Genomic DNA, 27,678 nt, shown 5'->3' on the forward strand with positions numbered 1-27,678 from the left:
CAGATGGTCATTCGAGGCGACTAAAAATTATGAGGCCGCTTAAGTCACCTTAAAAGGGCAGTGGGATGGCGGTGCGTTGTGGGTCCATTTGCGTGGGTGGAAGCTCATGGAGACGACGGCATCCAAAGCACAGCGCAAGAGACCGGCAGTTCAAAACGCGGGATGTTCGGTCGTGTCCGTGAGGGAGCCTTGTGGTGTTTCCTGAAGGAATTTGCTAATACATTTCTTTTCCTCTCTGTCCGCTTTGCGTTACAATATTTGTTCTACCTGAAAAGAAGGCAGATGACAGAGATACTAATAGAGTATTTATTCCTTGTGCCCGTGTATCAGCACCCTTACCTTGGGCTCATGGACTCTAGTGTATTGGAGCGAGTTCAGCGGATGTATATTCAGTCTGCTGCAAAAAACGTTTCCTTTAAACTCCACACTTTTACTCAGACTCTAGCCATAAAGGCCTGTCTTCACGCCAAGGGGGCTTTTGCCATTAAGAGACGATCGATCATTGCTTTGTGTGGTGCCATGATGCAATGTTTTTCTGGGACATAGTTTAACGTGCAATCAAAAGGACATTAAGATCTCGCCTTACACTATATGGTTCCTACCTGCACTTAAGGTCTCCGAAATTCTGTGTGACCTATTAGTGCTGACTGGACTTTTTAGCTTGTGGAAGAGCCGAATGATGGATTGCCACGCCGAACCACCTCGTTCAACTAAGGCTCCAATCAGAGAACAGTGCGCTTTGGAGCGGGGTGTATATGCAGCGCACGATCATTCTCCTGAATGGTTGCCAGTTCTTGACGCATGTATGTATCTCCCGCAATTTTAATGTGCGGTGGGAAGGAGGTGTAGAAGGCATGAGAATGTGTGTCGGCATCGGGGAAAGCTACTCCTGTATTTAAGGTATTTGGCAGGTAAGTGTCGTGTTTGTAAGTTTTTAAGTGTCGTGTGTGTTCTTTTTTGTGTTAACCCTTTCGGAAGTTTATCGTTTTCATTCAGAATGAACCAACCAGCCTTACAAACCTTATTGGCAGGTCAGCAAGATTGATTTCCACGCAAAAAAAGAAAGAAAGCTGCGGCGATGGCTTGGTGGTTTGTTGTACTGGCAAGCGAAGCTGATCTGTTCGCGCGCCGTGGGTTGGATTCCCGCTCTTGGCCATGGAGTGGTTTTTATTAAATAAGTATTACGTTATCCGCCCATTTGACACTCTGACGCCCTCTGCTACGCTTGCAGTCTCTGGTATATAGAAGTCGATACTGCCGCAGCCTCCCAGCTCCTCCGGTGGTGATGGATTTCCAAATTTGGCGGCGCGCTATCATTGATTCTTTGTGGTCACGTGATAACCGTTACCTCATCACTGTATCGACAGATCAGGTAGTTTCCTGACATCCCACGGGATTTTGCCACAGCGAAAGCTCTAATGCTACCACCGCTTTAGAAGAGGGCGGGGTGTCAGTCTGGCGGAGCCGTTGTTTCAACAGCCGTCGCGGTGGTTCAGTGTTCTCGGTGCTGAGCTGCTGAGCACGAGGGTGACGGACCGAATGTCAGCCGTGGCGACCGCATTTCATTAAAGACGACATGCAAACAATGTCTGTGTTCTTTGCCACTTCGGATCGCCCCAGGTGATCGGAATGAATCCGCAGCCCTGTGAAACGGCACCTTTTAATTTGTGCCACGTATAAAATTCTTATTTCCTCACAACGTGATTCAGGTGTCCTCCGAGAGTAGGAAAATAACTGCGTCTTTATTTTCCTCGTTAAACATAATGAATTTTCATTTTTGCGAAGCGTTCATGCCATCCACTACTTCAGAGCGCTAAATTAAGCAAGCATACTAAAGAAATCCTCGTTGAGGGCTCAAGCCGCCACGCTCTTTTTGTAGTCCATTATGCAAATTTTCTTACACCAGAATTATGCCTGCCTGCCCTCATTGCCCCAGGTATAAATCCTGGGGCAATGAAACGTTAAATTTAAAGGTAGTATAGAGATTCAAAGCAAAATTTGCTTGAAAGGGACAATAGGTTATTTCGTGTAGTCCCGCGGTCTATGTCGACGAGGCTATTGAAATGGCCGAAAGCATCGGAAACATAGTTGCTGAAGCGAGAGGAAGAAATGCAGCTTGCCGGCTATCTTCGAAACACACATACTGCGAGAGCAAGCATGAAACTTGGCACTGTTTGAGTGAATTCAGTGAATTGTTTTTCTTTTATCACCCAGGCAGATTTTAGTACTCTCTGTCTTTCTTATGCAGTCAGTCAGAGAAGAGGCATGTGTGTGGCACAAACCGATTTCAGAGAGTTTTGTAGCTGAATTCGACAAAGAATAACGGGTCGGATGTCGTTCACTGTTTGTACCCGCAACATGAATTTAAACAGTATTTGTACGAGTATTCTTCCTGTTCGCCCTTTTGATAATAAACTTTTGTCGCTAATAGTTTTAGCACCGACACAAATATTTATGCTCCGCTTTTTTTTTTCTGGGGGGGGGGGGGGGGGGCTCTGTTATACCACACCTATGGTGAAGTCGCACGAAAACTATTACATTATCTTGCTGGTCGCGGTGATTGTCATGCAACAGCTACCACTGTTTTGCTGATTACGCGACACCGTAAGTCCCTCACAGTTTTACCACAGGATAATTGTACGTCGTGTCATGGTTCATCGACATTTACAGTCAAATATATTTTTCGCCCGTTAACTTTGTGTGCCCTCCAACAGTTGGGACAACACTTGGTTAAACTTGAGAAACATGAGGTATTTATAGACTATATTTACGTGTAAAACTGCCAGTAGCACACCTCATCGCGGAATTTAGCGTGACTGAGCAAATGAAGTAGAGAAAAAATTGGGGACCGGAGGGGGGGAGGGGGCTGTAAGAGTGTGCAGAAGTGTGGTAGAACTTAAAAGACGTTCATAGACTTTATAACAGCGTGTATGCTACGCTATGGTGTTTCTTTGATGATGCGGTGCATGAAGGAATGAACGAAGAAAATGATAGGAGAAGGCATCAACAAAAGAGAAGCAAGAATCGGCAGGTACGCTGGCACGAACTAGAAATTGGGAGAAAAAAAGTACTTTAACAAAACAAAATTTCGGTAATATAAAGAATGTTCTGATGAAGACAGAACAGCGGCGCGTCTTAATTGCCGTTCTTAATTAATACTTTCAGCGGTGTCAAACGGAGGCTGCTTATTAAAGGAAAGCCAACTCTGAGAGCCTCCTGGCCCCAGCAGCCAATTAAAAGAGAGGTTTAATGAGTGGCTCTAAACTTATTATTCGCGCCAGGCCGACATGCATGAGGACAGCGGTTCTCAAAAAGACCATCGCTTCCTCACCCTTCCGAAGAGAAAGCATAAAAAAAGTGGTATAAAAAAAGACGGCGAGTCTAGACAGAAGGAGCTGCACCCGTTGTTCATTATATTAATTTACCCGCGCGCCACTCTCAACGCTGCAAGGTAAAAAAAAAAAACACACTTGTCCGAGCCCTGACTGGCGCTGGATTACTGTGGCCGGTTTTTAGTACTCGCTTCGCTGTGGAGATTTCGCTCTGCAGCGCTTCACCGCTCAGCTTCTCATATAAGAATATATGCCGGAAGTTTTAGGCATGTCGGAATATATAACGGTGGTCGAGCTCGGCGCGTCTTTTTTATTCGAATTACGTCGCCTTTAGTGCTAGCTGAGCTTTGTCTGCAATACATACCTGTAAATGGGGCCACTGGAGGAACCATCGTATAGTGACATGGATAAGGAAGGGTGTGGCCGTTGTCTATGAAGAGTTACTAACGCGGACGGTGCGGTTAGGTCGCCTACCAGAAACCGGTATGGTATGCGAGCTTCGCGAATGTTCTTCTCCGCTGCCGTAGTGGAGGGCTCCAGATTAGTTTCTTCGACCTAGGGTTCTCTAAAGTGTACTGGCGTTGCCCTGCACAGAGATGTTTGTGCGTTTGACCTCCGTCCAAATGCGGCCTCTGCAAGCGGGATTTCATCAAGCAGCCTCTCCCTTAAGCGCCGAACGGTTCAGCCAGTGCGCCAGCTCGGCGGGTGGCCAGGAAAACTAATCTAGAAACATTAAAGCTGCATTAGGAGGAACCACTTTCTGTGCCTCTGACGCGGCGCGACCACGCCTAATCTTCGAGCTTAATGATCACTTAGAAGCTGATAAATCAGCAAGGAGATTCACTAAATGTGGCAGCACTTCTAGGTTCCATACAAACGCATTTTCAATCGTGCGTCCAGCTAGCTATTGCTTTCCTAGAGGGCACGGGATCAAATGTTGCGAAATATTTTTTTTTCTGATGAGGAACCGTTCGGGCTCATGCCTACCTACGGCGGCAAACGGAAGCAATATTCCGTATTATGCTATGACATCTGAAATCGACAGGTCTGTGCTTGAACAACTTGCTCTCCCGCTACAGGATTTTCTTCTCGTATATGGCTAAGCCGTCAAACGCCTGGCTAGCCTTGCTGCCGTCTAACTTCGACTCGGATGATTATAGGGCCATGTGGGTAAACTCCCCTCCTCGGGCTCTGGCTGTTGTTCCTTAGTCTTCTATGCTTCCCGGTAGCTGAGTGGATATGGCGTGCGGCTGCTGAGCACAAAGGGGAGGGATCGAATCTCAGCCGTGGTGGATGGAAGACGGAAATCAAGGCCGTGTGCTGTGCAAAACGTGGAGGCTAACGAAAAGAGCTCAGCTTAAGTTAAGGACAACGCCGCGAGCCATGGAAAGAAAAATGATAGGTGCAACGTTAAGAGACCGGAAGCGGGCAGAGTGGGTGAGGGAACAAACACGGGTTAATGACATCCTAGTCGAAATCAAGAGAAAGAAATGGGCTTGGGCAGGGCATGTAATGCGAAGGCAAGATAACCGCTTGTCCTTAAGGGTAGTGGATTGGATTCCAAGAGAAAGTAAGCGTAGCAGGGGGCGGCAGAAGGTTAGGTGGGCGGATGAGATTAAGAAGTTTGCAGGCAAAGGGTGGATGCAGCTGGCAAAGGACAGGGTTAATTGGAGAGACATGGGATAGGCCTTTGCCCTGCAGTGGGTGTAGTAAGGCTTATGATGATGATGATGACTGTGCGAAATTAGTGCTCGTGAGACAAGGCCGAGCTGGCAAAACTAATCCGAAGCTGTTAGCACGACGTGCCTCATAGCCCACGTGCGGCATCGAGAAGTTGAACCCCATGCCACACGATGATGATAACCCAACCATAAATATCATCACACCGCCTTTCTTTTCCATCGAGAACGCACTTCAACATTTTCGTTCCCTGCGTTCACTGTAAATAGAGAAACACGCCTCACATGTGATTAAAGCTAAACAGTGACCTTTTACCTTTTGGAATTCGTTTTCAAGAGAGCTGCTCAGCACAGCTGTGGCGGCGATGATCGAAACGCGTTCACTGGCGACCTGCAGTTTTTCCCGTCAAGGAAGCAGGCATCGAGGACGAGGAAGACGAGGGCGCCCTGTGGGGGCGGCGTCTGCGGAGTGTGCGCTGCAGCCAGGAGCCGCCGGCGCCGCGGCTGACGGTGCCCCGGGGCCTGGGAAGGCCGGCCACGGTCGGTCGCCGCCATGGGCAGCAGCGGCGTGGCCGTCGCCGCGGCCGCCTCTGCCGAGCAGCAGCAGTCGCTGCCTCCTGAGGTGCGCCAGGCGCTGTGGGACATGCGCTGCTCGGGCACGCTCTGCGACGGCTTGCTCAAGACCGACGACGGAGGGGAGTTCGCCGTGCACAGGGCCATCATGGCCACCTCCAGCGAGTACTTCAGGTGTGCCACGTGCAGCTCAACGCTTTGTCCCGGTCACGGGAACATCCGTCAGCCCACGTGAAGTGGCGCACTGCGCAGATGCGACGAGAACACACGTGCTGATCTATCGAGTGCTATCCCATAACGTTCATAGTCATTATTTCGTAAATCTAGTCTTTCACGCCCCGCTGTTGTGCGTGCTCCGCTGTTGTGCGTGTGGCTGTTTTAATGAGGTTCAGGGTAATTAGCTTTCTTGGAAGGAGAGAGCACTGATCGACACTAGTGTGTTTTTATCTTCATAACCTTTGCCGCTGTTCTGCTTTCTACACAACGCTAAACGTTTCAAAGGTGCACCAACGCTCCTAATGAATATTGACAGTGGTATGACTTTCGCTATCGATGGGGGCATGGTGCACTGAAGCGACCCCTGATGGAGCAGATAAACTGTCTTTGCTCGCGAGGCAATAATTTCAGATTAGATACAATGAAAATTCATTACATATACGGATTCAAACAGAAGGCCGTGTTAGCTGTTAAGCGTTCATAATGGAAATCACAGCACGAGAAAACGGAGGGCGTATGCACAGAGTTGAAATATTTATATATTGAGATTTAGAAAATAATGTTAAAGTTTCAGAAGCGTATGGTCCGAGGCATAGAATCGTCTTCAGTATTCCTTGAACAATACGTTTCGCGAAATTATTCTTAAGGGGAATGAGATACTCAAAATGACTGGTCGATTCAACTGCTTATGTAAATCTCGTGTCAGACGCGCGTCGCTCTCCCTTCCACGGCACATCCGCTGTTCAGAGCTCTGTTTGGACGCCGCCTGTCCAAGGCGGAGCGCGCGGAAGCTCTGGTGCCCGGAGTGCTGAAGCCAACCATGGCCATCATCGTGGAGTTCGCGTACAGGCGCGTCACCTGGGTGGGCTGCGACAATGTGGAGAGCCTGCTGGAGGCGGCCGACTACCTCTGCATCATGGGCATGATCAAGGACTGCTGCGACTTCCTCCTCTCCATCATGACCCCCGAGAACTGCATCTCCATCCACAACGTGGCGAAGCTCTACAATTGCGTCGACCTCACTGCCAAGGCTTACAAGTAGGAGTGAGAGGGGGCGGAAGCGCCGGTCCTATTTAAGGAATGCAACTTTGCGAGCGGCGTCGTTGCAGATGTCGCCGTGCTTCTGACCGAAACTGCCTTAAGTATGCGCAGAGTAATGTAGAACCTTACATCAAAATCTAAGTTCGCCGTTATCTTAGAAAAAAAAAGCCAAATACGAGATGTTTAGGAGATGTAAAATATCTGTTTTATCCAACAAGTTCTCCCCGTCGCAAGGGGCACTAAATTGAAGGCTTTTGGAGTGGCTAGCGTCAACCTGACCCGGCCTACAAGCTCGCGCTAGTCTTCAGGTTGAGCTGGAAAGCATGAATTCCCACTGGGCGAGGTTGGCGCTATGGGAAACTGCCGTTATGAGTTGGTACGTCCAGTGGCATGGTACAGGCAACGGTATTCATTGCTATATGGGCATATATTAGGGTACAGTGTGGGGTGTAGTTTGCACAGGAAACTAAGATGAGTATGTGTATTGGTTTGTAACAGTTGCCAGACGAGGCTTCTCGCTTGAGGCGTTGGCGGGGTGACAGATATCTGTGCATGACCAAGCGTTGATGCTGGAGCAAACTTGTTTATCGATTCGGTACTGGCTGTGGTGAGGGACTGCGGTCGATGACAGTTCGTGGTGCACCGGTGGTGCTCGCGCTGTCTACAGCGTGTGCACGCTGGTTATCTAGAAGTGACTCATGGCCAAGCGTCCATACTAGTATAAATTTGGATAAAGCGGTGGTGTATGAGAACCCTGGCCGCTTACGGGGACACGAGGCCCTTGCTGTAGTTCAAATAGGCTGAGTGCTAGTCTGTGATGATGTTTGTGGTTCTAGTCAAGTTGGAGGGGGGCTGGAGACAATGGCTAGTGCTAAGGCTGCCTCCTCCGCTTCCAAGGTGGTGGTGCCTGGGATGGATAGGTGAATTCTGTTTAGTGGTTCCTATCCCCTGGCTCAACATGGCGAGACATGTACGAAGGAACACAAATCGAACATGTCCTATAGCGAACTGGTTTCTTGTCGCAGCTTGTTCATTTCGCGTTGTGAAGAATCTTATGTTTCCTGCTCTCGCTCTACTATAAATATACGAAGTAGGATACACCTCGTCAGTAACCGTGCGCTATTTTTCAGGCGAGCCGCGATCAAATGTCGCATGACCATAAGTGTCTTCGTTTAAACTTTAGCAAAGCGAAATAATCTACTGGAATGCTTGACTCACTTCAGTCACAATAAAAGAACAGTGGCTATGTCAGAAGAATGGCTTCTCTTCGTTGGGCTGCTGTAAATGGCAACTGTATGCATTCTTGTGGCGGATCACGCAACGCGCGTATAGTATTTAGGTAATGTGATAAGAGATAAGCCTATCACACTAAGGTGCTAAATGTAGGAGCGTGTTTATGCGCAGTTACCTGATGCGGAACTTCATAGAAGTGTCGGAGCAAAGTGAGGAACTTCTGAACCTGGACATTGACGAAGTGGAGGCCATCATGTCGGACGAGAACCTGAACGTCATCAAAGAGGAGACGGTGTGGAAGGCCGTGCTTCGTTGGATCGAGTTCGACATCGAGAACCGGAAGCAGTACATTTCGCGGCTGTTTAAATGCGTGCGCACGGGACTCGTGGACACCGAGTTCTTCATCGAGAAGATCAAAGCCTGCAAGTACGTGGCGGAGGACGAGGCCTGCAGGTAGGTATGAAAGCTGGCTCCCTTGACACGTGTGCCTCACTCAGGAAAAGTTCCAAGTCAGTTCTTTTCCTTGAAAGGAGGAGCCGGGAAAAAAAAGCAACGGCAACAGCTTGGCGAAAGGTCCCGGCTCCTTCAGGTAACTGAAAGCACAGAAGGAAGACAGCGGTTGCAGAGCATTACACAAGATTACAAAAGAAGGACGACAATGATTACACAGCATTTCATAAAATTTCAAATGAAGACACCTATTTCTTGAATGAGAAAGTAATGCATAAACAAAGAGAATCGCAGTATTCAGTCCTGAAAATGTATTTAAGTGAGGAATTCACAGGCCACATATGATGATCTTAAAATAGAATACAAAAATAATAAGCGATACGAGCCAAAAGTAAATATTCATTGTGAAAACAGAACGGAAATAAATATTTGCAAAATAAAGCAAAAGAATGCCGCAGGCATTTAACCAAAATGTAATAAAAATCTTATAAAATTTTCTCCGATAGTAATCCCGAATTATGCGTTTTGATTTACAGGTTATATCAAAACTTGCCTAGTTAAAGGATGCCTTTCCTGGGTGGCAAAATTTTCCTGGCTGAAGAACGAGGATAGGGTTTTGCTTACCTGAACACAGCGCCTGTATATTACTGTCCGTGTGACGCGTCAGCCTGGTGGCTGTGAGGGAACTGACACCGTCCGAATTACATGCGTTTATTTTCACACATGGTTCGACTGCAGCTTAGTGTGGTCTGTGTAGGATGTGGTTTGGACGTCGGTGGCCTATTGCGAACTTTTCGCTGAGCTCGTCGAGCTTGACAACTTCACCGTGTTCAGTATATGATGATGACGAATTTTTATGGCGCAATGGCGTCTGTGGTCAAAGAGCGCCATGGCACAAGGTGTGTCTTAGTTTTCTCAAGGTAGGGGCACAGACCCATTTCACCGACATTTATACTATATGCATCTAGCATATACTAGAAATGCTTGGGAAATGGCTATTTGACCCCACCTTGAGAAGACGAAAACAGCAGATGTAAAACAAAGCGTTTACAGAAAGCCATGTGGTGCAGTTTTCTCGGACGTTTAAAATAGCGCCTTGCAGGGCTAAATTAAGCGTTGGACATTATTAGTGCGGCACTATGAGACGGGGCCATAATTTGCAGTGTCCTTTTACATGAAAACTTGACTTTGCTTGGATCCTATGATTAATAGTTATGGTGCTTCGCTACGAGTAGTCCAGACAGTGACAATAGTTATGACTTATACCCCTTTTATCCTCTATTCTGAAGGCAGCCATCAGGGGATCACGTGTGCGGGTTGTGCGAGGGTAGACACAAATACGAGTAATTGACGTGAAGGAACACTATCGAGAACGCATATACACAATTCATTATGAAGTTGTGAAATTACGAATGCTTGCATGTTAATTCCCTGATTTTTGCCAAAAGCCTAAAGCCTTCCGCTTCACACGCTTTAGCCTGTAGCACAATGTACAGTAGCGCAAGCATTTGGCGGTCCTCACATTGTGATACACGCGTCGTGGTAATACGGCGTTAAGGCTTTCTTTTGGGCTAGTTGGTTGTAGCTGTGAAACATATTGACTAGCGCATACACAGACAGGGACCAAAGTAAGAGAAAGAGACATGACAAAGGCTAGCGTGTGTCCTGTCTCTTTCTCTTACTATGGTCTCTGTCTGTGTATGCTCTAGTCAATATGTATTGCGGCGTATTAAAGTGTAACCTCCTTCTAATGAAATATTGGATATAACGAAGGAATGATCATTCCCCTTGAAAAAACGGTCTTCACGGGCTATAAAGAAGCTACGGCTGTGACGAAGCAATCGGCGGGCCCATTCAACTTCTTTGTAATGCGGTTCAACTGTACATGTTGTCTTGGTGTGGTAATGCGCTGTGGGGGTTAAATGTAGCGTCCACTTCACAAGCCTGCTTTTCTGTTTTCTTACATGCGATGCCAGTCTGGGCATTGCAGCGACACAGTACCGCACGAACTAGTCCGAAAGGGCGATTTCTTCAACTGGAGTCTGTTTTGCTGTCAACTCGGAGATTTAAATGAATCTTGTTATTAGAGGGAGGCTACATTAATTGAAGAGTTACGTTGAGAGGATTAGCGGGTAATCAAGATGGAAAACCACCGAAAATTAAGATGAGTCTGGTGCGTTTAATGCCCCTCTTTGAATGCAAATTTTGTACCATTTCGCTACATTAAAAAGGAGAATGCCTTACATTGCGGTGCGCAGGCCCCTTGTCATAGACACGCTGCGCTTTCTCTACGACCTCGACGTTATGGTTCACAACGTGGAGGTGCCGACGCCCCTGTTTGCGCGTCCGCGCATACCGCACGAGATGATGTTCGTCGTTGGTGGTTGGATGGCCGGGGGACCCACGGCCTATATTGAGAGCTACGACACCAAGGCGGATCGCTGGATCAAGGTGCGCTTGCTTGTGCTGTTCCGCTCTGAACAAAGAGGAATTCAGACGCCAACATTTATTTTGAGCTGTGACACTGTCCAGCGAGTTTGGTCAGTAGATGTGCATGTATTAGGACCACGAATGATGTAGTCGAACCACAACATGTGAAATATCGCAAGTTTTCATACTGAGCGTGAAAAAAAGAGATTAAATTTTAAACGCTGTTGCGATCAAAGAAAGTAGAGGAGAAGAAATTTTGAACACCTTACCAAAGAACATTTAAAGCAAAAGCGGGGGAACTGGGCGTAATCGGTTGTAGATCATAAACGCCACGCGTTTTACATTTTATTGACGACCACAGAACACGCGGTTTGTGTGTCATGTGATTTATTTCGCGGCCGTCAATAAAGTTTATAGCGCGTCGCATGTAGGAATCTTTAAGGGATCAAGCCTGAATAGGTTTACCACAAGCTCATTCTTTACTTTGGGCGTGCAAATCGGGGAAGTCGAGGCCATCGGAGTAGTAACGTATACACTCTGATGACATAGGGTCTCCCATATCAAAACTAGCGTCTTATCTGGCTAACACAAGGTGCATTGTATCGCTCTGCTGGTTCAAAATTCACTCGGTGTCTGCCTGTTTCAATTGCCAGAGTGCCCTGAGTGGTCTTGTTAATTTATGTATTGTGGTTTCCGACTAAAAAAGTCGCCTTTGTAAGGAAACGTTCACGCCCAATTTCATGTATATCTAGGCCCAAGTGAACGACTTTCCCTGTGCTTAGCGGCTCCTTGGTCTTCTAGGGAGGTGGACTGTTTGTACACATTGCGCTTACACTATTCGTACTTGCTATATTCTTGGTAATAGACAGTTTTAGTATAGCGTGCGCAAAACCTTCGCGTACGCAATAAAATAGCGTATGCAGAATGCGCATGCGCAGAACGCTAAAGGAAGTTTAGCGTTTAGCGTACGCACGCAATTTTCTGGAAATAGCGTATCCTCTTTGCGGGGCTTACGGAGGCAACATGGCGGCACCCTGTTTTCCCGCTTCGTTTCTAAAATATGTCGTCATTGCGTTATTCGGCGCTCAACTGGCTGTAAATGGTTGCATTTGCTTCCGCTTGTTGTTATCTCACTCGGACACAATGTTATATGTGATAAGTTCTCGGTAATTTTGAGATAGCACTTCTATTTTCAAGCCTGTAAGCCTAACAACAGACTGTTTACATTGTCGTCATGGCAACGGCCGCTTGTGTCATTTTTGTATGGCTTGAGGGCATGGATGCTTGATGGCATGACGTGGAAGCTGGAGGAACCATCTGCATGTTCTAGCCACCCTACATCCCCCAAAGAAATAGCAGACGGCAAAAAGCGCGCTTTGCCGTGGCTTAGTTTGGATCAAATCGGCCTCAGAGATTTTTTTCTGACGTGTGGTGGCGCTAGGTACTTACTCAAACGTGCTGAACTGTGTGTTGTTTGTCCACTGAGCGCATGTTGCGGAACGGTCCGCAAACGCTAATCTAAAAGCGTCGTTCGCGCTTTGGATCTAGCGTGCGCAACAGTCTTGCGTGTTGCGTACGCAAAGGACCCAAACGCTATACTAAAACTGTCTAATAATGGGAGACGCATGCAGCTTTCTCCCCAGAGAGCTAGGCCCGCTTCTCAAGCGCTATTGTAATTTCGACACTTCATGACTTAAATCCTGTTGTCATTGTCAAAAGAGCAAAGTACCAAATTCGATTCCACGTTCCTGCGACTCCCACGTTTTTCGCAATGTCATCTATCGAACTCGAGGTTGTCTGCATTGAATATGCAGTGTGCTGCGAGGCTGTTCTGCCGTCCTTGCTAATCATGGTCGCAATTCTTTTATCATTTGGCTGTGTTGAGACAGTTGCTTGGCGAACGGCTTCCAGTGCCTTTTTAAGGGCTTGTAGTAACCTCCAATTTAAAAAAAATATATAAATTGGACGATAGCTTACGCTGCAGTTACTGTCATAATCCCGTTGTTCAGTTTCTTCAATGTCTCAGCATCTCTTTTCAGCCGGATAGAGTCCTTGATTATGCTCCTATTGAAAGAGGCGTTGGTCCCGACTGACTTGTCAGCAGTTGAGGACGCATCATAAAGCATGACATCAGTGGACTAGCATACAGCCACCTCTAAATAGCTTCAGAGGTATTATCCTGCTACCCTAGAAAGCACACTAAAACCACAATTTTCTATCGTTTGAGGGCAGTACCAAAACTTCTAGTTTAACCGTCGCAAGTAGACAGTGAATTGAATACACCAGAAAAGAATACGATGGGTGAGTGAAGAGTTTAAGAATAACGAAGTATAGCGTAGACTATGGCCGAAAACAGCAATAAAGAAGACACTTGGCGAACCAAGAGGTGAAAAGTAACGAAGCATAACATAGAGATTGGAACAAATACACCAATAGAGAACACAGTGTGTTAGTTAAAAGCTGACGGATAGCGAAGGATAACGTGGGAAATGTAATAAATACACCAACAAAGAGCGGAATGGGTGAGTCTAGAATTGAAGGATAACGTTTTCTACGTTTGGGCAGGTAGACATCTCCGACCCCCTCGGACCCCGCGCCTACCACAAGTGCGCGGTAGTGGGCTTCGAGATATACATCATCGGCGGCTTCAACGGAGAGGACTACTTCAGCAGCGTGAGGTGCTTCAACGCCGTCACCAAGGAGTGGCGCTCGGTGACACCCATGCACGTCAAGAGGTGGGGGAGGTATTCGATACTCGTTTAGGGAAGCGGTTTGTTTCACCGGTCCGATTTGCCCACCAGACAGGTTGTAAAAAGATCAACAGGGACACTTAATTTCATTATGCGTTGGCAGTGGGATAGGATTAACAGCAGTTCATGCCTTCACTGGAAGCGACGTCACTTCCGGTCTGATGGCGTCTTCTATATAAGAATGATTTCTTCTGTTGACGTCACTTCTCTCCAGCCAATGAGAATGCTCCGTTCTAGTGGTGTCACTTTTCGCAAACCAATGGACGAATTTTATGGCCAATGCCGCATGCTAAATGAAGAATTAAATAAAAATTCTATGAATTTCAATGAAATGAAGGTAGTCCTGCTGGCTAAGAAAGAAGAATGATCTTTTGGAGCCATTTAAAAAAAAAGGTAAGTTCGCAGTACATCAACTCGGAAAAAGTGCAGCGTTATTATAGAAAAGCCCAACTGCGGGTGATCATGAGATTTTTATAAACGCATTCCCCTATTTGTTATGGTAACCGAAGTCCAGAGATGAAAATCACTGGCCTGAGTTGGGAGCCCCTGTATCAAGCATACTCAACGGAACATAAGTCTTCAGCTTTGTATAGTCAGACACGCGTGCGATCTTTCAAGTGAGGCCTTAATTAATGGCGCTTGTCGGAAGCGTCTTGTCTTTTCGCGGGCTTCTGAGGATCAGGAAAACGCATCTGCTAAATGAGCCGCCGGGGTGGCTCAGTTGCTTTGGCTTTGGGTTACTGATCCCAGAGTTGCGACTTCGATCTCGGCCACGGCGACCATATTTAGATGGAGGCGAAATGCAAAAATACCTGGATGCTGTGTGTGCCAGGGCACAGCGCACTTAGGTGGTCCTAGAATTTAGCCTCAGGTGGCGCAAATTAACCCGGAACCCTCCACAACGGCATCCCTCATTATCCACGCGTCACTTCGGGGCGTTGAAGCACAAAATTTAGAATTTTGTTTTTCATCTGTTATATGAGGGCAGGTCAGCGCAAACAAGGGGACCAGGAGCAGGACTTGGACCTCGACCACCACATTATTTAGTGCTCTGCTCGGGGTGGAATCATTTTCCAGTTCTGTCAAGGGTGCGTAGGTGGAGCAAGGTGCCCATATAAATGCTTCAGACGCGCCTGGAACGAAGTATAGCGCTTGAAGAAATTTGAGGGGGAGAGGGGGAGGGGGTATGATGGCTAATAGATACACAGATATACTCTACTGGTAGCACCTTTGAGTCGAGGCGGTGACGAGCTCCACTTTGCATAGTATATAAAGGGGCTGTTAGGAAAGGTCCCGAACCACGATATACACGAGCCGCCTTTGGTTCTTCGCGTCTCGGTGTCGCTTAAGTGGCAAACGTCACTGACGATGCCCCGGACAAGCCACATCGCGCTTTGCGCTAAAGGGCGCCTTTAGCATACCTCGTACCGTGTTACCGTGGTACACTTACCGTTGCCGGAGTACCTGGAGCCCGCCCATCGCCAGTGCACACGCGCTGATTCGTCCCGATGCTGCAGGCGGGTCCGCAGCTGGCGCCGTCAAGGCGATTCGAGCATGCGTATTGGCTGCGCGCGGGCTCCAGGAACTCCGGTATACTGGTAACGGTAGCACGGTACGGGGCATGCTAAATGTTATAATGTCTGGAGTTCGCCATAGTGCACTGCCAGGTGGAATTAAAATGTAAACGCGGTTGCGCCTAATTGAGCACCTGATAAAGCAGCGCAAAGACGGAACAGGAAGAGGCACGGGCATTTGTTTAGCTGCAGCTGTTCTGTAGTTCCCAAAGCAGGGACATATTTAAAGCAGAAGGCGGGACCTGCGCCAAGGGGTATAAAAGGTGCAGTCAGACGTCGAATTCACGCGTAGAATAGAAATAAAAGTAAAATGAGATAAACGGAAACAACTGTCGAACTTGTTTGGGCGAATTGGTTCATTTTGAAAGGGTGCGTACTTGCGCGAAGACGGGACACAACAAACAAACACACACGACATGTACAGAGCGCACATGTACAGTACTCACGGATTGAAATAGGACATTCGGAGCGCGTGGCCGTCGCTTCATGGAGCGCCGCCCGTAGACGCTCATGGAACCAAGGTGGTGCATTGTGGTATGGCGCGAGAGGGAGAACATCTACAAAGCAGAATTGTTCCTTCCAGTAGCCAATGAGCCGGCCTGTGGCTTACCACATGCCTGCGTGGCACTGCAAGGCTAGCGCTCCGAATGTCCTATTTCAATCCGTGAGTACTGTACATGCGCTCTGTACATGCCATGTGTGTTTCTTTGTTATGGCCCGTCGTCTGCACAAATACGCGCCCTATCAATGGGAACAGCTGTAAATAGCATTCGCTTTGTCAGTAAATAAAAACCTAGAGAATGAAAAATCAAGGCACTATAAACTATGTGCACCAAGAAATTCTGAAAAGGAAATATGATGCCTCAAATTTCGATTATAGTCCAAGGAAACTGGTTTACTGATTTCAGACTAGAGACAGGCTACACTATTTGTTATCGTTTTTTGTAAATATAGTAAAAGCCTCGAAGATTTCCCTGGCTTTTCCGGCTGATGTGTGGGAGGTGTTACTGTGCAACATGCTGACAACTATACACTTAAAACATTTACGTAAGAACACGAGTCACGCTAACTGTTCAGTAGAGCTGAAAGCAGAAGGTCGATAGATTATGTCTTTGATAGGCGATGCCTGTTCAAACTTGGATGCGTGCTATGGAGCGGTTTGTGTAGCTTGGCTGAGTTAGTCCTGAGGATTCCTTTTCGAGAGGACAGAAAGCTGGCAGTATCCCAAATGTTTGGCCGCATTGAGAGCACAGCGATGATATAGAAAAGAAAAATTCTCGTAAAAGCAGGTAATGTTTGTTTATGGATGTGCACTTTCTTCCTGCTTGTCCGCGGGATGCATAGAATGTATGCGTAACACCTCGCTTAAAATGTACGATGACATGGACATTGCACGGAGAGGTCAGTTCTGCCGAGAATTTATTGAAATTACGTAGGGTGATGGAAGTTCACTGCCTTTCCGCGATTTGGCGTTGAAAACCAGTAAGTATATTTGCGACCGACGTTTGTCAGGAGCCAGTGGCAGGTGGCCCGCCGTACTACGAACTAACTCCGTATACTGCATGTACGAACTTCGTATTCTATCTACGATATAGCGAACCTTGTTATTCCACCTCGGCTATAACGATCTTTCGTGTGTAGACCTTGTGTTCAAGGCCGGATCGGGGGAGTGGAAGCATCAACAACTGCGAAAAAAAATCTAACTCCGTTTTTTTTGTGTAAACTTATCAGCATTTCAAAAGAAAGGCGGATAGCTGTAGGAGTGGCCTTACTCACGTCGTGGCCGAACCCCGAGTGCCTATTACTTCCGCTGCGCCTCCGCGGGGGCGTTTTCATTGTTTTTCCTCGGTGGGGGTGCTTCTGATCGCGTTGTTCGTAGTTTTTGTTTATTTATCCCACTTCGCTTTTTAGCGAGGCCGAGAAACATGTTCCCATTGAAAAATGGCGGTTCAGCTTTTCCTATTCATTTTTTCATTCTTTGCCGAACGGCGTCTTCGCGAAAGGGAAAGGGGGCCAACCTATGTACTCTGGTATAACGAACTTTATGTGTTAACCTCTGATATAAGGAACGTTTGTGTGTTGCCTCGGTTTTAAGAAACCTAAGTATGCTACCTCAGTTATAACGAGCTTGAGTGCCTGGACCTCGGATGTAACGAACTTAGTGCGCTGACCTCGGATATAAAAAAAATCTAAGTGTTCCACCTCATGTATAACGAACTTTAATGCGTAATCATAGTAAATAACGAAAGTTTGGCTGCTCACGCATTCAAACGATCCACCGAGGATCGCCTAAGAGTGTTTTGTGTACAACACCTATTATTAGTCCATAAAGAGCCATTGTTTTTACCTCTAAATAAACAAACTGTGGACATGATTTCCACACATCACTAACTGGGTCGTATGGGGTGCATTGCAAAAGCGCAATGGTCGAAAGTTCACTTCTACACTCCTCTAATTTATCTCATGAATTCATATTTGTCAATGCGTTAGTGTGTTAACAATTTCAAATAACTATTGTTTCACACGCACACACACACTGGCGCACTCATTATTCCTCCAGGTGCTACGTGAGCGTGGCCGTGCTTGACGAAATCATTTACGTCATGGGCGGGTACGACGGTCGGCATCGACAGAACACGGCCGAGAAGTTCGACTACCGCGCCAACCAGGTACGAAAGGCTGTGAGGCGTCATGATGGAATCTGTCGCTATACTCTGGCCCAGATAATTTCTAGCAGCAGTCGCTCCGCTTTAAACCCGCAAAGGTAGCTTAAGTTTTGAAATTCACTTTAAACACGCTACCTGGAACTGTATCCCTTTGGCTCACTCAATCGCCAATTATTTCTAGTGTCTTATACTAGGTTAGTGTGGTTATGTTTCTTCAGTGGGAAGGAAATACGTTCAATCAGATTTCCTATGTGTGAAGAAAAGGGAGCGCGTTATTCTGCTAGTTGTTAAAGGAAAACGACGTGTCACGTTCAGATAATTACCCGGCGATTGCAGGTGCTTCCAGTGCTCTGCCAAATCTCCTTTGGCTAGAAACATTATATCAAGGAGAGAGCCCAGTGACACAGGCCGTTCGCAGTGGACAAGGAGCATTTTAGGTATGGTATCAAAACCGAAAAGCAAAGCCCGGCAGCTTTTCCGCTTTGCGGCAGCGCGTGCTGTCGAGACAGGCGAGGAAGTGACCTTGTTTTATCTGAAGGGTTGAGAGTTTGTGCGTGTCGATAAGTGCGCTTGTACTTCGCGAAAATTCCGAAAAGCAACGTAACAGCAGCGGAGTAGCAGCACATCTTTAATGATGTGCTCCCCTTACCCTTAAGCTGTTAGACTTTCCGCCACTTGAAAGTGTGTGCCTGTTGTGGCTTGCTCGGTCTCGCAGTGGACCATGATCGCGCCCATGCACATGCAACGCAGCGACGCCTGCGCCACCACGCACAACGGCCTGGTGTACGTGACGGGGGGCTTCAGCGGCAACGAGTGCCTCAGCTCGGCCGAGCGATATGACCCGGAGTTGGGTCAGTGGACCGTCATCTCGACCATGCGCTTCAGGCGCAGCGGTGTCGGCTGCATCGGCTTCCGCGACTGCATCTACGCGGTGGGCGGATTCAACGGAACCTCGAGACTGTGCTCGGTGGAGAAGTACAACCCGGAGACCAACATCTGGACCACGATTCCCAACATGAACACGCCTAGGAGCAACTTTGCCGTAGCAGTGAGTGGCACTTTGCTGCCGCTGCAGCGAGCGTGAAATGATCTTTAGCGACATTGGCCACGCTACAGCCTAAGACGATCAACGTGCAGGTTATCGCTTTCGTTTCGGCGGACGGGGAAGAACAAGTTTTACGGGAATATTCTTGTCGTTGGCGTCGAATTCATTCCTGGATAATCTCTTCCGAAGGCTGTCTCTGCTTGCAGCTACGCTCCCCGTTCGAATTATTTTCGTTTCTACGCGATCCGCGATTTCGATGATCGTGATAGACCAGAGCATGTGGCACCGCGTTCACGTTTGAGAAGAAACGCATGGTCTAAGTTCCCATTTATAATCTATGCTTGGAAGTCGGGAGGCGCCAGTCAATTAGTTGGTCACTAAACGCAGTAACTGCTGGCAGGATGAACGGTATTACAATAATAAGAGCAATGTTTCCAACGTTCCCACAACCCATGTGAAGGTCTGGTATGTTGAAGCCCGCGTACCATGTCACCTATAGGCCGATGTAGAGATGCTACTCTGCAAACAGGGTGAAGGCTCCACAGGTTGTATTTTAAGAGCGAAGCTGTTCTGGACGAAGCTTTCATGGGACAAGGCGTGGTAACGCGGGCGCAGCGATGTGGAAAGGGCATAAGCTAGCGAGGGGGAGAGCAAGCGCCAAGCACAGGTGGAGCGTAGTGGGAGAGGGGTAGCAGGTGCAGGTGCAGGTGGGCGGAGTTAAGGAGAGGAGTAGGAGAGGAGTCGGCCAATTGGAGAGCACGCGCCCAACAGCTGGTTCGGAGGAGCGCGCACATATAGACGAGTGCGCTTGGCGGTTGTTTCTCGAATGTTCGGAAAATGGGTAAAGTCGCGCGCTCTCCGGAAGAAGCCGCCCGTCGGGAGCGCCAGCGAGAGTTGGCGCGTGAATGCGCACGGGGTCGTCGGCCAAATCCTGGAGCCCGCGCGAGGGATACCGAAGCCATAGGCAAGCGTAGGACGGAAGATCCCGAGCTTCGAGCGAGAGAAGCCAAACGCCAGGCAGATTCGCTGTTAACATCGGCGTTCGCGACGTTGAGTCAGTGAAGCTGGAATAATTTTTTTAAAAGAGAGCCTTGCTTTTCGGACCGTGCTTTGCAATTTTTTGTTACAAATTTATATTTTATCTCAGTGTGCACTGCGAAGCTCCATGCCTTTCTCTTTTCGAAGTCGCTAAGCAGAAAATATACATCGGGGCTAGGGGTTGCGTCGTTTGTTGTGACTTCAGACACAGCCTCCATGCATGAATGAGCTTGTGAGAATAGCCTGAAGCTTATCGATGTTCTTCACTTTGTCGATTTGCAGGTCATTGACAACCTTGTGTTCGCCATCGGCGGCTTCAACGGCGAGAGCACGACTAACCTGGCCGAGTGCTATGATCCGGTCACAGACCAGTGGTACGAGGCCACTGACATGAACGAGGCACGCTCGGCGCTAGCCGCCTGCGTCATTTCCGGGCTGCCCAACATCCGCGACTACGTGCACCAGCGCCGCGACAACCTCATGGAAGAGAAGCGACAGAAGATGCTCGAAATCCTTAGGCAGCGGTCCCAGCCCCGGACTCAAGATGTCGAGAGGGCTCGCTAAGCCAGTGCTTGTGTCCTGCGAGTGACCCTGGACATGCCTGCCTGCCCGCAGTGGGAATTGGAGAGTACACTGCCACAATGAAGTTGTCCTCATGGTTTATTGGCTGATGCAAAATTGGATTGCACGGCCACCTAATAGCACCGCACTGACTGCTTCAACGATTTCTGGGTTGAGTGGGCTGGTTATGTGAGGACTCACATAGATCGCAGTGAGCTGCGCAGCCCACATTGTGAACAGCGCCGAACAGTGAACTACTATGAACACGAGCCAGGCGTGTTGGTATATGTGGACATCATATTTAAATTTCGCTCCTGAATGAAACATTGAATACTGTTGCTTGTCCTAACAGACTGCAGGTGATGTCAGCCTCATACTAGAGAAAATTCAATGCAACGTGTTATGAACGCCGGTCGAAGAGTAATCTTTTTAAGTTTTGATGCGGAATCTTACGATTCTAACGATGTCGCGTAGGCTTTCTAGGATAATCTGCGTTAACATTTCTGGAGTAGTTAGGACTCTCACTGCATAAGATTTTATTTTTCCTTTAGTCTCCTAGGGAACTGACCTTTTCGTACGTTATTTTTTCCACTTATGAGCTGGCCTTGACTACTGTTACTTCGTCTACTAAATCTAAATGAAGTTTTCTTTATGGTTTTCATGCCTTCATGTTGTGTGGCAGATTACTTAACGTAACGTTGAGTTGACTGACTGCAAAGCGTTGCTATCTGTGCTAAAATGAAACTGGACCTTTGTTGTCCCGGTAGTTTATCGCTTGCTGATGTATACCAATACAACACACAGACGCATTTCGACGACTTTATACGTTGATGTGAAATATCGCTGTGTATTTAAACAGAATCTGCCATAATTCAAAAAGTAAAATCGTACTCTGCATTTTACTGAAGGTCTGAAATCATAATTATGCATGTAGTTGTTAAGACGACATGAGCAGAGTGGAGCAGAATCGTAACGCTAACAATTGGAAATAATTCAGGGCTCAAAAGCGGACCGTTACAACGGACTACCGATCCATGTTGTGCATTGCTTGGTTGTTAAACAATTGGCGGCCTGGCGGTTTGAGCACCCGCCTCGCATGCAGCAGGTGCGGGGTTCGATCCCCGGTGCCGCCGGGTAACCACCAGTGATGCAATGGGTACAAGCTTTTCCCTGCCTGGTTCTTAGCTTCTTTAGGGGGAAATGCTTGGGAAGTGGGTCTTTGACCCCACCTTGAGTAGAAAACCTTGTGCAATGGCGCTTCTTTGCCACAGATGCCCATGACCCACAACAATTCTTGATCAACACAAATAAGTAAGCAAACAAGCGGAGAGAGAAACGGACATGTATACAAATTAACAGACAAGGAAGGTAATTTATATTGGCTGTCAGTTCAGCATTGCTGAGCACGAAATATTGTGCGAAAGCAGCTTTTTGGAGGTGGAAAGCGCGACTGAAGTGTCCACTGACTCTCGGAGCCAGTTATAATGATAATAAACTATAATAAACTTGTTTAATTTGGTTCATGAGATACAAAAAGCTAAGACTTACAGGATAAAGGTGTTGCAAACACCTGACAAGGGCCTGCAGTCCTGGACAATGACATTCAGCGACAAACAGCAACAGGTTTTCAAATTTTGCCCAGAAGTCATCCACAACCAAAACAAAGCCTAGGAGGCAACTTAAAAGTAAAATACACTTGCATGAAGGAAAGACAGTATAAAGCATAAGATTGAAAATGTACTAGAAAACACAAAGGTGGAAACTGTGTAGTTCACCTATGAAGGCAGCATTGCATAAACGTCGTTTTTAAAAGTGTTTCGTGTGTGGTTTTCAAGTGCTAAATCTAGAATTCGGCGGTAAATGTTTAATAAATTTGGTATCTGATATATATATATATATATATATATATATATATATATATATATATATATATATATATATATATATATATATATATATATATATATATATATATATATATATATATATATATATATATATATATATATATATATATATTGATATGGGATATTGTTGCTCGAAATCATGTTTGTTCACTGTAACGAGATTCTTAATATAAATTGCTAGTTTCTTCTTGTAACTTTGCTGTATGGTTAACAAGCTATACCTGGAAAAAAGGTCGGATGCGCACTTACAGAAGGGTAGGTGCGCGTCTTGAACTTTTTCGTAGTCAGTGCCAATTTATACAATGTACGCCGGCTGCCTAGGTTCCAGTGCCGTGTTTCTGCAGCAATGCTGTCCACTCCAACTCGCATTGCTCTAGTGCCGTGTTGCGGACAACGCTCCGCTCCAACACATGCAGCGTACATCTATCTACCGCCACATAGCTCAAAGCGCGAATGCTAGTTTGATAGTAGTATTAGTCGATGAAGAAGACGATCGAGCTCTTCTTTTTTAACCAAAATGCTGGTTGCTATTTTATTTTAAATATTCATCTGTCGTTTTTATTGATGCATTTTTTTTTCAAAATTCACGCCTAGTGCTAAAATTATGTCGTATTCTCCTATGAAAATTTTTCCTTGTTTATGCCACTACACCTTGGCCAATCCCCCCGTGTGGGTATGTGCCATGTTTTAAGAGGCAGAAGAAGAAGAAGCGCGAGACTGTGTTGCAGTTTAACGCGAGGCGTGAAACTGCGGAGCTGATCTGTTTGTGCCGCCACGGGATGAAATCCCAGTCGCGGATGTTTATTTGATTTATCTTTGTTTATTTCACTTGGCACACAATCACAACCATCGCAAGATATTTCAGGGGTTTACCCATCAGAGCAGTGCTTTCGCCCTAAAACAGCAACCAGGGCAATGCTTGACAGGCGATGCGAGTCATGACAGGGCAGGGCAAAACAAAGCCTGAGCCGGGAGTAACAACTCTGGCGTAGAACTGATACAAGTATCGTGTGTTCTTTAGAAAGCGGTTACATGTAAATATTTACTGGCGGGTGTGAAGGCAACACGAGCTCCGAGTTTACACGAAATTACCGAGTGCTTCTACAGCGACATCTTGCCAACGCGCCGCACTCATTGGTGAGAAAGGGAGTGAGATCACACATGGAAGCATGCAACGAGCTACGCTCATTGGTCACTGCGTCACGCATGACGCACGAGTAACGTCACTCATGATGCCGTGACAACGCGCCGCACATATTAAAGACAATGACCACCACTGATTGGTCAAAACAAGCAAATGCAACAAGAGCCCCCCTGCCTGCAATTACTAAACATTCCGATTCACCCAAGTTGTCGGTGAAATTCGTCTTACCCCGAAGGAAAACATGGGGTCAATGTTTTGACATTCTGTTTGTTCAGTGGGTCGCGAGATATCAAAGGACAACAATTTGCATAAGAGACCATTCACAACGTAATGACTGCGACTATCACAAGGGCAGCCGGCTGACTCTTTCAGGACGTCATCCCAATACCCTAACACTGAAGCAACAGAGGCATGTGCTATCGCGATCAAAAATTTACGGGGTGCGTGTTTTCAGAAAAGAGTTTATTGTAGACTTGGTTGCTACCCAGCTTCGCGACGTCATGCAACTATTTCACATGATGTTGACATTGATAGCGTAACAAGGAAACGGGTACCAAGGAGAGTGCAACATTTCACAAGTGCATGCAATGCACAGTTACCTTGCTAGCAGCGCTTGTGCACAGTCGTTCTCACCTATGTCGTCTTATGTTTGTTGCGCAATGAATCTTGAAATTGAGTATTGACTAGCCTTAACATTCACAGTGCTAAATTCCACACGAGCTTTGAAAGTTGATAGACGGCCTGCCTGAAGGCATATTGCAGAGTGCTGGTTTTCAGACATGGAAAGGGTAGATTTTGTGCAAACCTTCCGCAAAGAAGGGTGAATATTTGACAGGACTTTGTACTGTATCTTTTTCTTGCGGCATATATAAATGTTCATGTATTAGAAAACCTTTACTTCTCACTAGTACTGTCTGTTTTCTATTTATTCCCTCGGCCTTCGTCTTTCTTGCGCTTCGAACATGCAAAGCAAGCGCTTTGGTTTTGATGTTGCGAAAGGCTGCAGGCCACTACCAAGACTACCCCTGTAACATTCTTCAAGACCGCTTGGAGGCCTTTGGAGTGTTTCATAAGTAGATTTGTATACCTGAGACTGAGAAAACTCAAGTTGTAACCATGCTGCATTAAAAAGTCTGAGCTGACTTAAGACGTTGGAATGAACAGAAAGGCAGGGAGCACCACATGAGTGTGCATGGGCCTTTTCAACACTGAAGAAGTTCCTGCTATGCCTTTTAGATTTTGAAAAGAGCACTCTATGCTTCGCAACTCAGTGATGCGGGGCTGTTACCAGCGTATAGAACATGAACGTTGCCTCATACCTGGACACATTTCAGGCGAATGGATTTCGTGACTGCGCCAGAATAATTGCTTTTCTCGTGCTTGCGTCCCGTGAACTTTTGATCGCGATAGTACGCAACGGCTGGCCTGTTCACAAACCGCACCGTCTACGAAAGTTTAGATAACGCATCATTGGCTACCTATCCCGGAAATCTTCAAGATTTCCTCTGGTTTAAAAGTAATGAAATGAGTACTGCTGATTCCCGTTGGATGCATTATGCTGTCTGAAAAAAAATTCTATTTCTTTGATATTTGTGTAACGCATTGATGCAATAAATAAAAATGATTCTAATTATTCTTCTGGGATTGTTGCAATGACATGTTGTACATAGAGAGGCAGCTATGCAATGTTATTTCAACGTGCAGAAGCATGGGTTTCTTGTCGAGTACGGTTTAAGTGCTTTGGAGAGCTCCCATGGACGTGATTAGATTTTGACGCTATTCGCTTTTAGAAATTACGTTTGTAGAAAGTGAAGTGATGTGCCATCATTGTAAGTTTTAAGTGCAGTGTGCAAGTTTCAAGTGCAGTGTGCACATTTAGCAGTACTCTCGCCAATCAGCGTGTAGATTTACGTGTTGCTTGAAGCATGCATACACACTTTGAGCGTTTAGAATTTCCAAGAACAGAGCAGGGTGTACGCAAAACGGCGTTATATCGGTACTGAAGCCGCCCTGACGCCAGGCTTTTCGTGCCTGGTCAAGAACCGTTTGTGTAACTAGGTTAGTCCTCAGGTCTCCAATACAGCGCCCTCTGCAGCTTGTCAGTCAAGTTCGCGATATAAATATGTTAACAATCAGAAAAATGCTGCCTGTAGGGTTCCTTAGGACCGTGTAATTTTGATTGGCAGCGCTGCTTTGATAGACAAAAAGTCAAAAGCCATAGAAGTATCTGATGCAGCTTATTTTTGTACTGTGCTTCTCTAATAAGTCACTCCAACGTAGATCAGGAGCGATGACCCGCAGTGCGGCCACCACGCAACGACCGGCTTGTTCGCTCACTACATCAGAGTCGCGCGGCTTAGCACCGGAAGGGTCGCATTGCATTTTTAATCACGCTTTCCAAATTCCTCCAGTTATAATGGCAATGATTTTGCGTAACCTATTTTCGTGAGGGGAAAATAGCGCAGCCTAAAGCCGGCAGACCTGTACCGCCATGGTAGCGTACCAAACCAGCGCCATCGTATTTTCCAGTTCGCCGGTGTGGGTGCTCATCGACGGTGCTTATACGGGTCTTTCCTTGCTAGTAACGCTGAACCATGCCTTTCTGGAAGATGACGCTTCCAAGTGCGTTACCTTCTTATGAGAAATTCTCTACTGGGATGATGGAGTTCCGAGATTAGGGGAGCCCTTGTTGTGAGGGCATCCGGTACAGCTATCGTGGTCGCTTTGTCGCCCACAAGAAAAACGAAGGCTGTGGTATAGGTTCAACAGTGGCCGCGGTTAAGGACGGATTCTCGTGACCGATAAGGTTGTGGACGAATCCATGACATCGCGTCGCCAGGAGACCGTCTGTTTGCTGAAATAATTCACACTACGGATGAAACCAGCAGTCGACAAAGCGCACGGAGAAGCCACAGCAGCTGCGAGCCAGGTTCATATTTTAATTAGAGGCCCTTTAGAAAATGCCCGTATCGGCGATTTCGAAAGGTACGCAGATAGAGATTCGAGCCCAGGTCCCTGTATAGTCGTCAAAATTAAAGAGCAGCGTTAGCTGCGATAGTGGCATTGCCAGCAGATGTGGACGAAGATTGCTGTAACGATGTTTGCGGCGCGACACGTAGTTGCTAACAGAAAGACTGTATTTTCAGGAAAGATCAGGCTGTCACGGGTGTGCGAGTTCCTGAAATATTGTTTAGCTGCGAAACCTCACCGCAGCTGTATATGCACAGGTTGGCAGGACAGCAATAATTTGGCCGCAGAGAGAGGCCCTTGCTAAGGAATCTGCAACCTAGTCAGTTTCCCACGTTAAACACCTTAAACCAAACCGATGGACGGATGGATGAATGGATGGATGGATGGATGGATGGATGGATGGATGGATGGATGGATGGATGGATGGATGGATGGATGGATGGATGGATGGATGGATGGATGGATGGATGGATGGATGGATGAATGGATGGATGGACGGACGGACGGACGGACGGACGGACGGTTGGATAAATGGATGGATGGATGGGTGGATGGGTGGATGGATGGATGGATGGATGAGGCTGAACTCTTTAAATCGGGCGGTGGCTCAAGCCACCTTGCCGTGAATTATGAAATTTAACTGTTGTCTTGATTTTAGCCACCAATCAGATAACCTTCGCTTGGTTACTTCTCCCCGCTTAAAATCTACTTTCCCTTCACCGTTTATAAACCCCAATACTTTGGAGAAATCAGCCCCACTGTTTTCCACTGTAGGGTGAAGCCCTTTACAGAAAAGTATCAAGTGTTCAGCCGTTTCCTCCTTCTCTCCTCCGCACGCAACGCACAAAGTGTCTATCTCGTGGTACCTGGCTCTATATGTCTTAGTCCGCAAAACTCCCGTCCTGGCCTCAATCAACAAAGAGCTTCCCCTACAATTATCATAGACCAAATCTGTTTAACCAAAAATGTTAAACAGCGCTGCCTACCGGGAAATGGAAGGAAGTTTTTATGAGAACAGGTGAGAACAAAACTAAACTCTATCAATCCTAACCTTTATTTGGCGGAATGG

The 27,678-nt window shown here is 46.9% G+C and overlaps 1 protein-coding gene across 1 annotated transcript; it reads left to right on the forward strand.

Annotated features, from left to right (window-relative positions):
• Positions 1 to 5,449: 5,449 nt before the first annotated feature.
• On the forward strand, positions 5,450 to 21,245 carry LOC144123177 (kelch-like protein 10). Its single transcript, XM_077656057.1, has 8 exons — positions 5,450 to 5,758; positions 6,548 to 6,838; positions 8,246 to 8,527; positions 10,783 to 10,975; positions 13,520 to 13,689; positions 17,839 to 17,947; positions 18,660 to 18,992; positions 20,310 to 21,245. The coding sequence occupies exons 1-8, from the start codon at positions 5,565 to 5,567 to the stop codon at positions 20,589 to 20,591; spliced, it is 1,854 nt and encodes a 617-aa protein (XP_077512183.1). The 5' UTR covers positions 5,450 to 5,564; the 3' UTR covers positions 20,592 to 21,245.
• Positions 21,246 to 27,678: the final 6,433 nt, after the last annotated feature.

Source organism: Amblyomma americanum, chromosome 3, assembly GCF_052857255.1.
Source record: "Amblyomma americanum isolate KBUSLIRL-KWMA chromosome 3, ASM5285725v1, whole genome shotgun sequence".
Taxonomy (NCBI): Eukaryota; Metazoa; Arthropoda; class Arachnida; order Ixodida; family Ixodidae; genus Amblyomma; species Amblyomma americanum.

What these genes read in the sequence shown, in the direction of transcription:
- LOC144123177 (XM_077656057.1), top strand. Translation starts at nt 5,565, where the DNA reads ATGGGCAGCAGCGGCGTGGCCGTCGCCGCGGCCGCCTCTGCCGAGCAG. An exon ending in GCGGAGGACGAGGCCTGCAG is followed by an intron (nt 8,528 to 10,782) that starts GTAGGTATGAAA and finishes TGCGGTGCGCAG; the next exon opens with GCCCCTTGTCATAGACACGC. An exon ending in GGAGCAACTTTGCCGTAGCA is followed by an intron (nt 18,993 to 20,309) that starts GTGAGTGGCACT and finishes GTCGATTTGCAG; the next exon opens with GTCATTGACAACCTTGTGTT.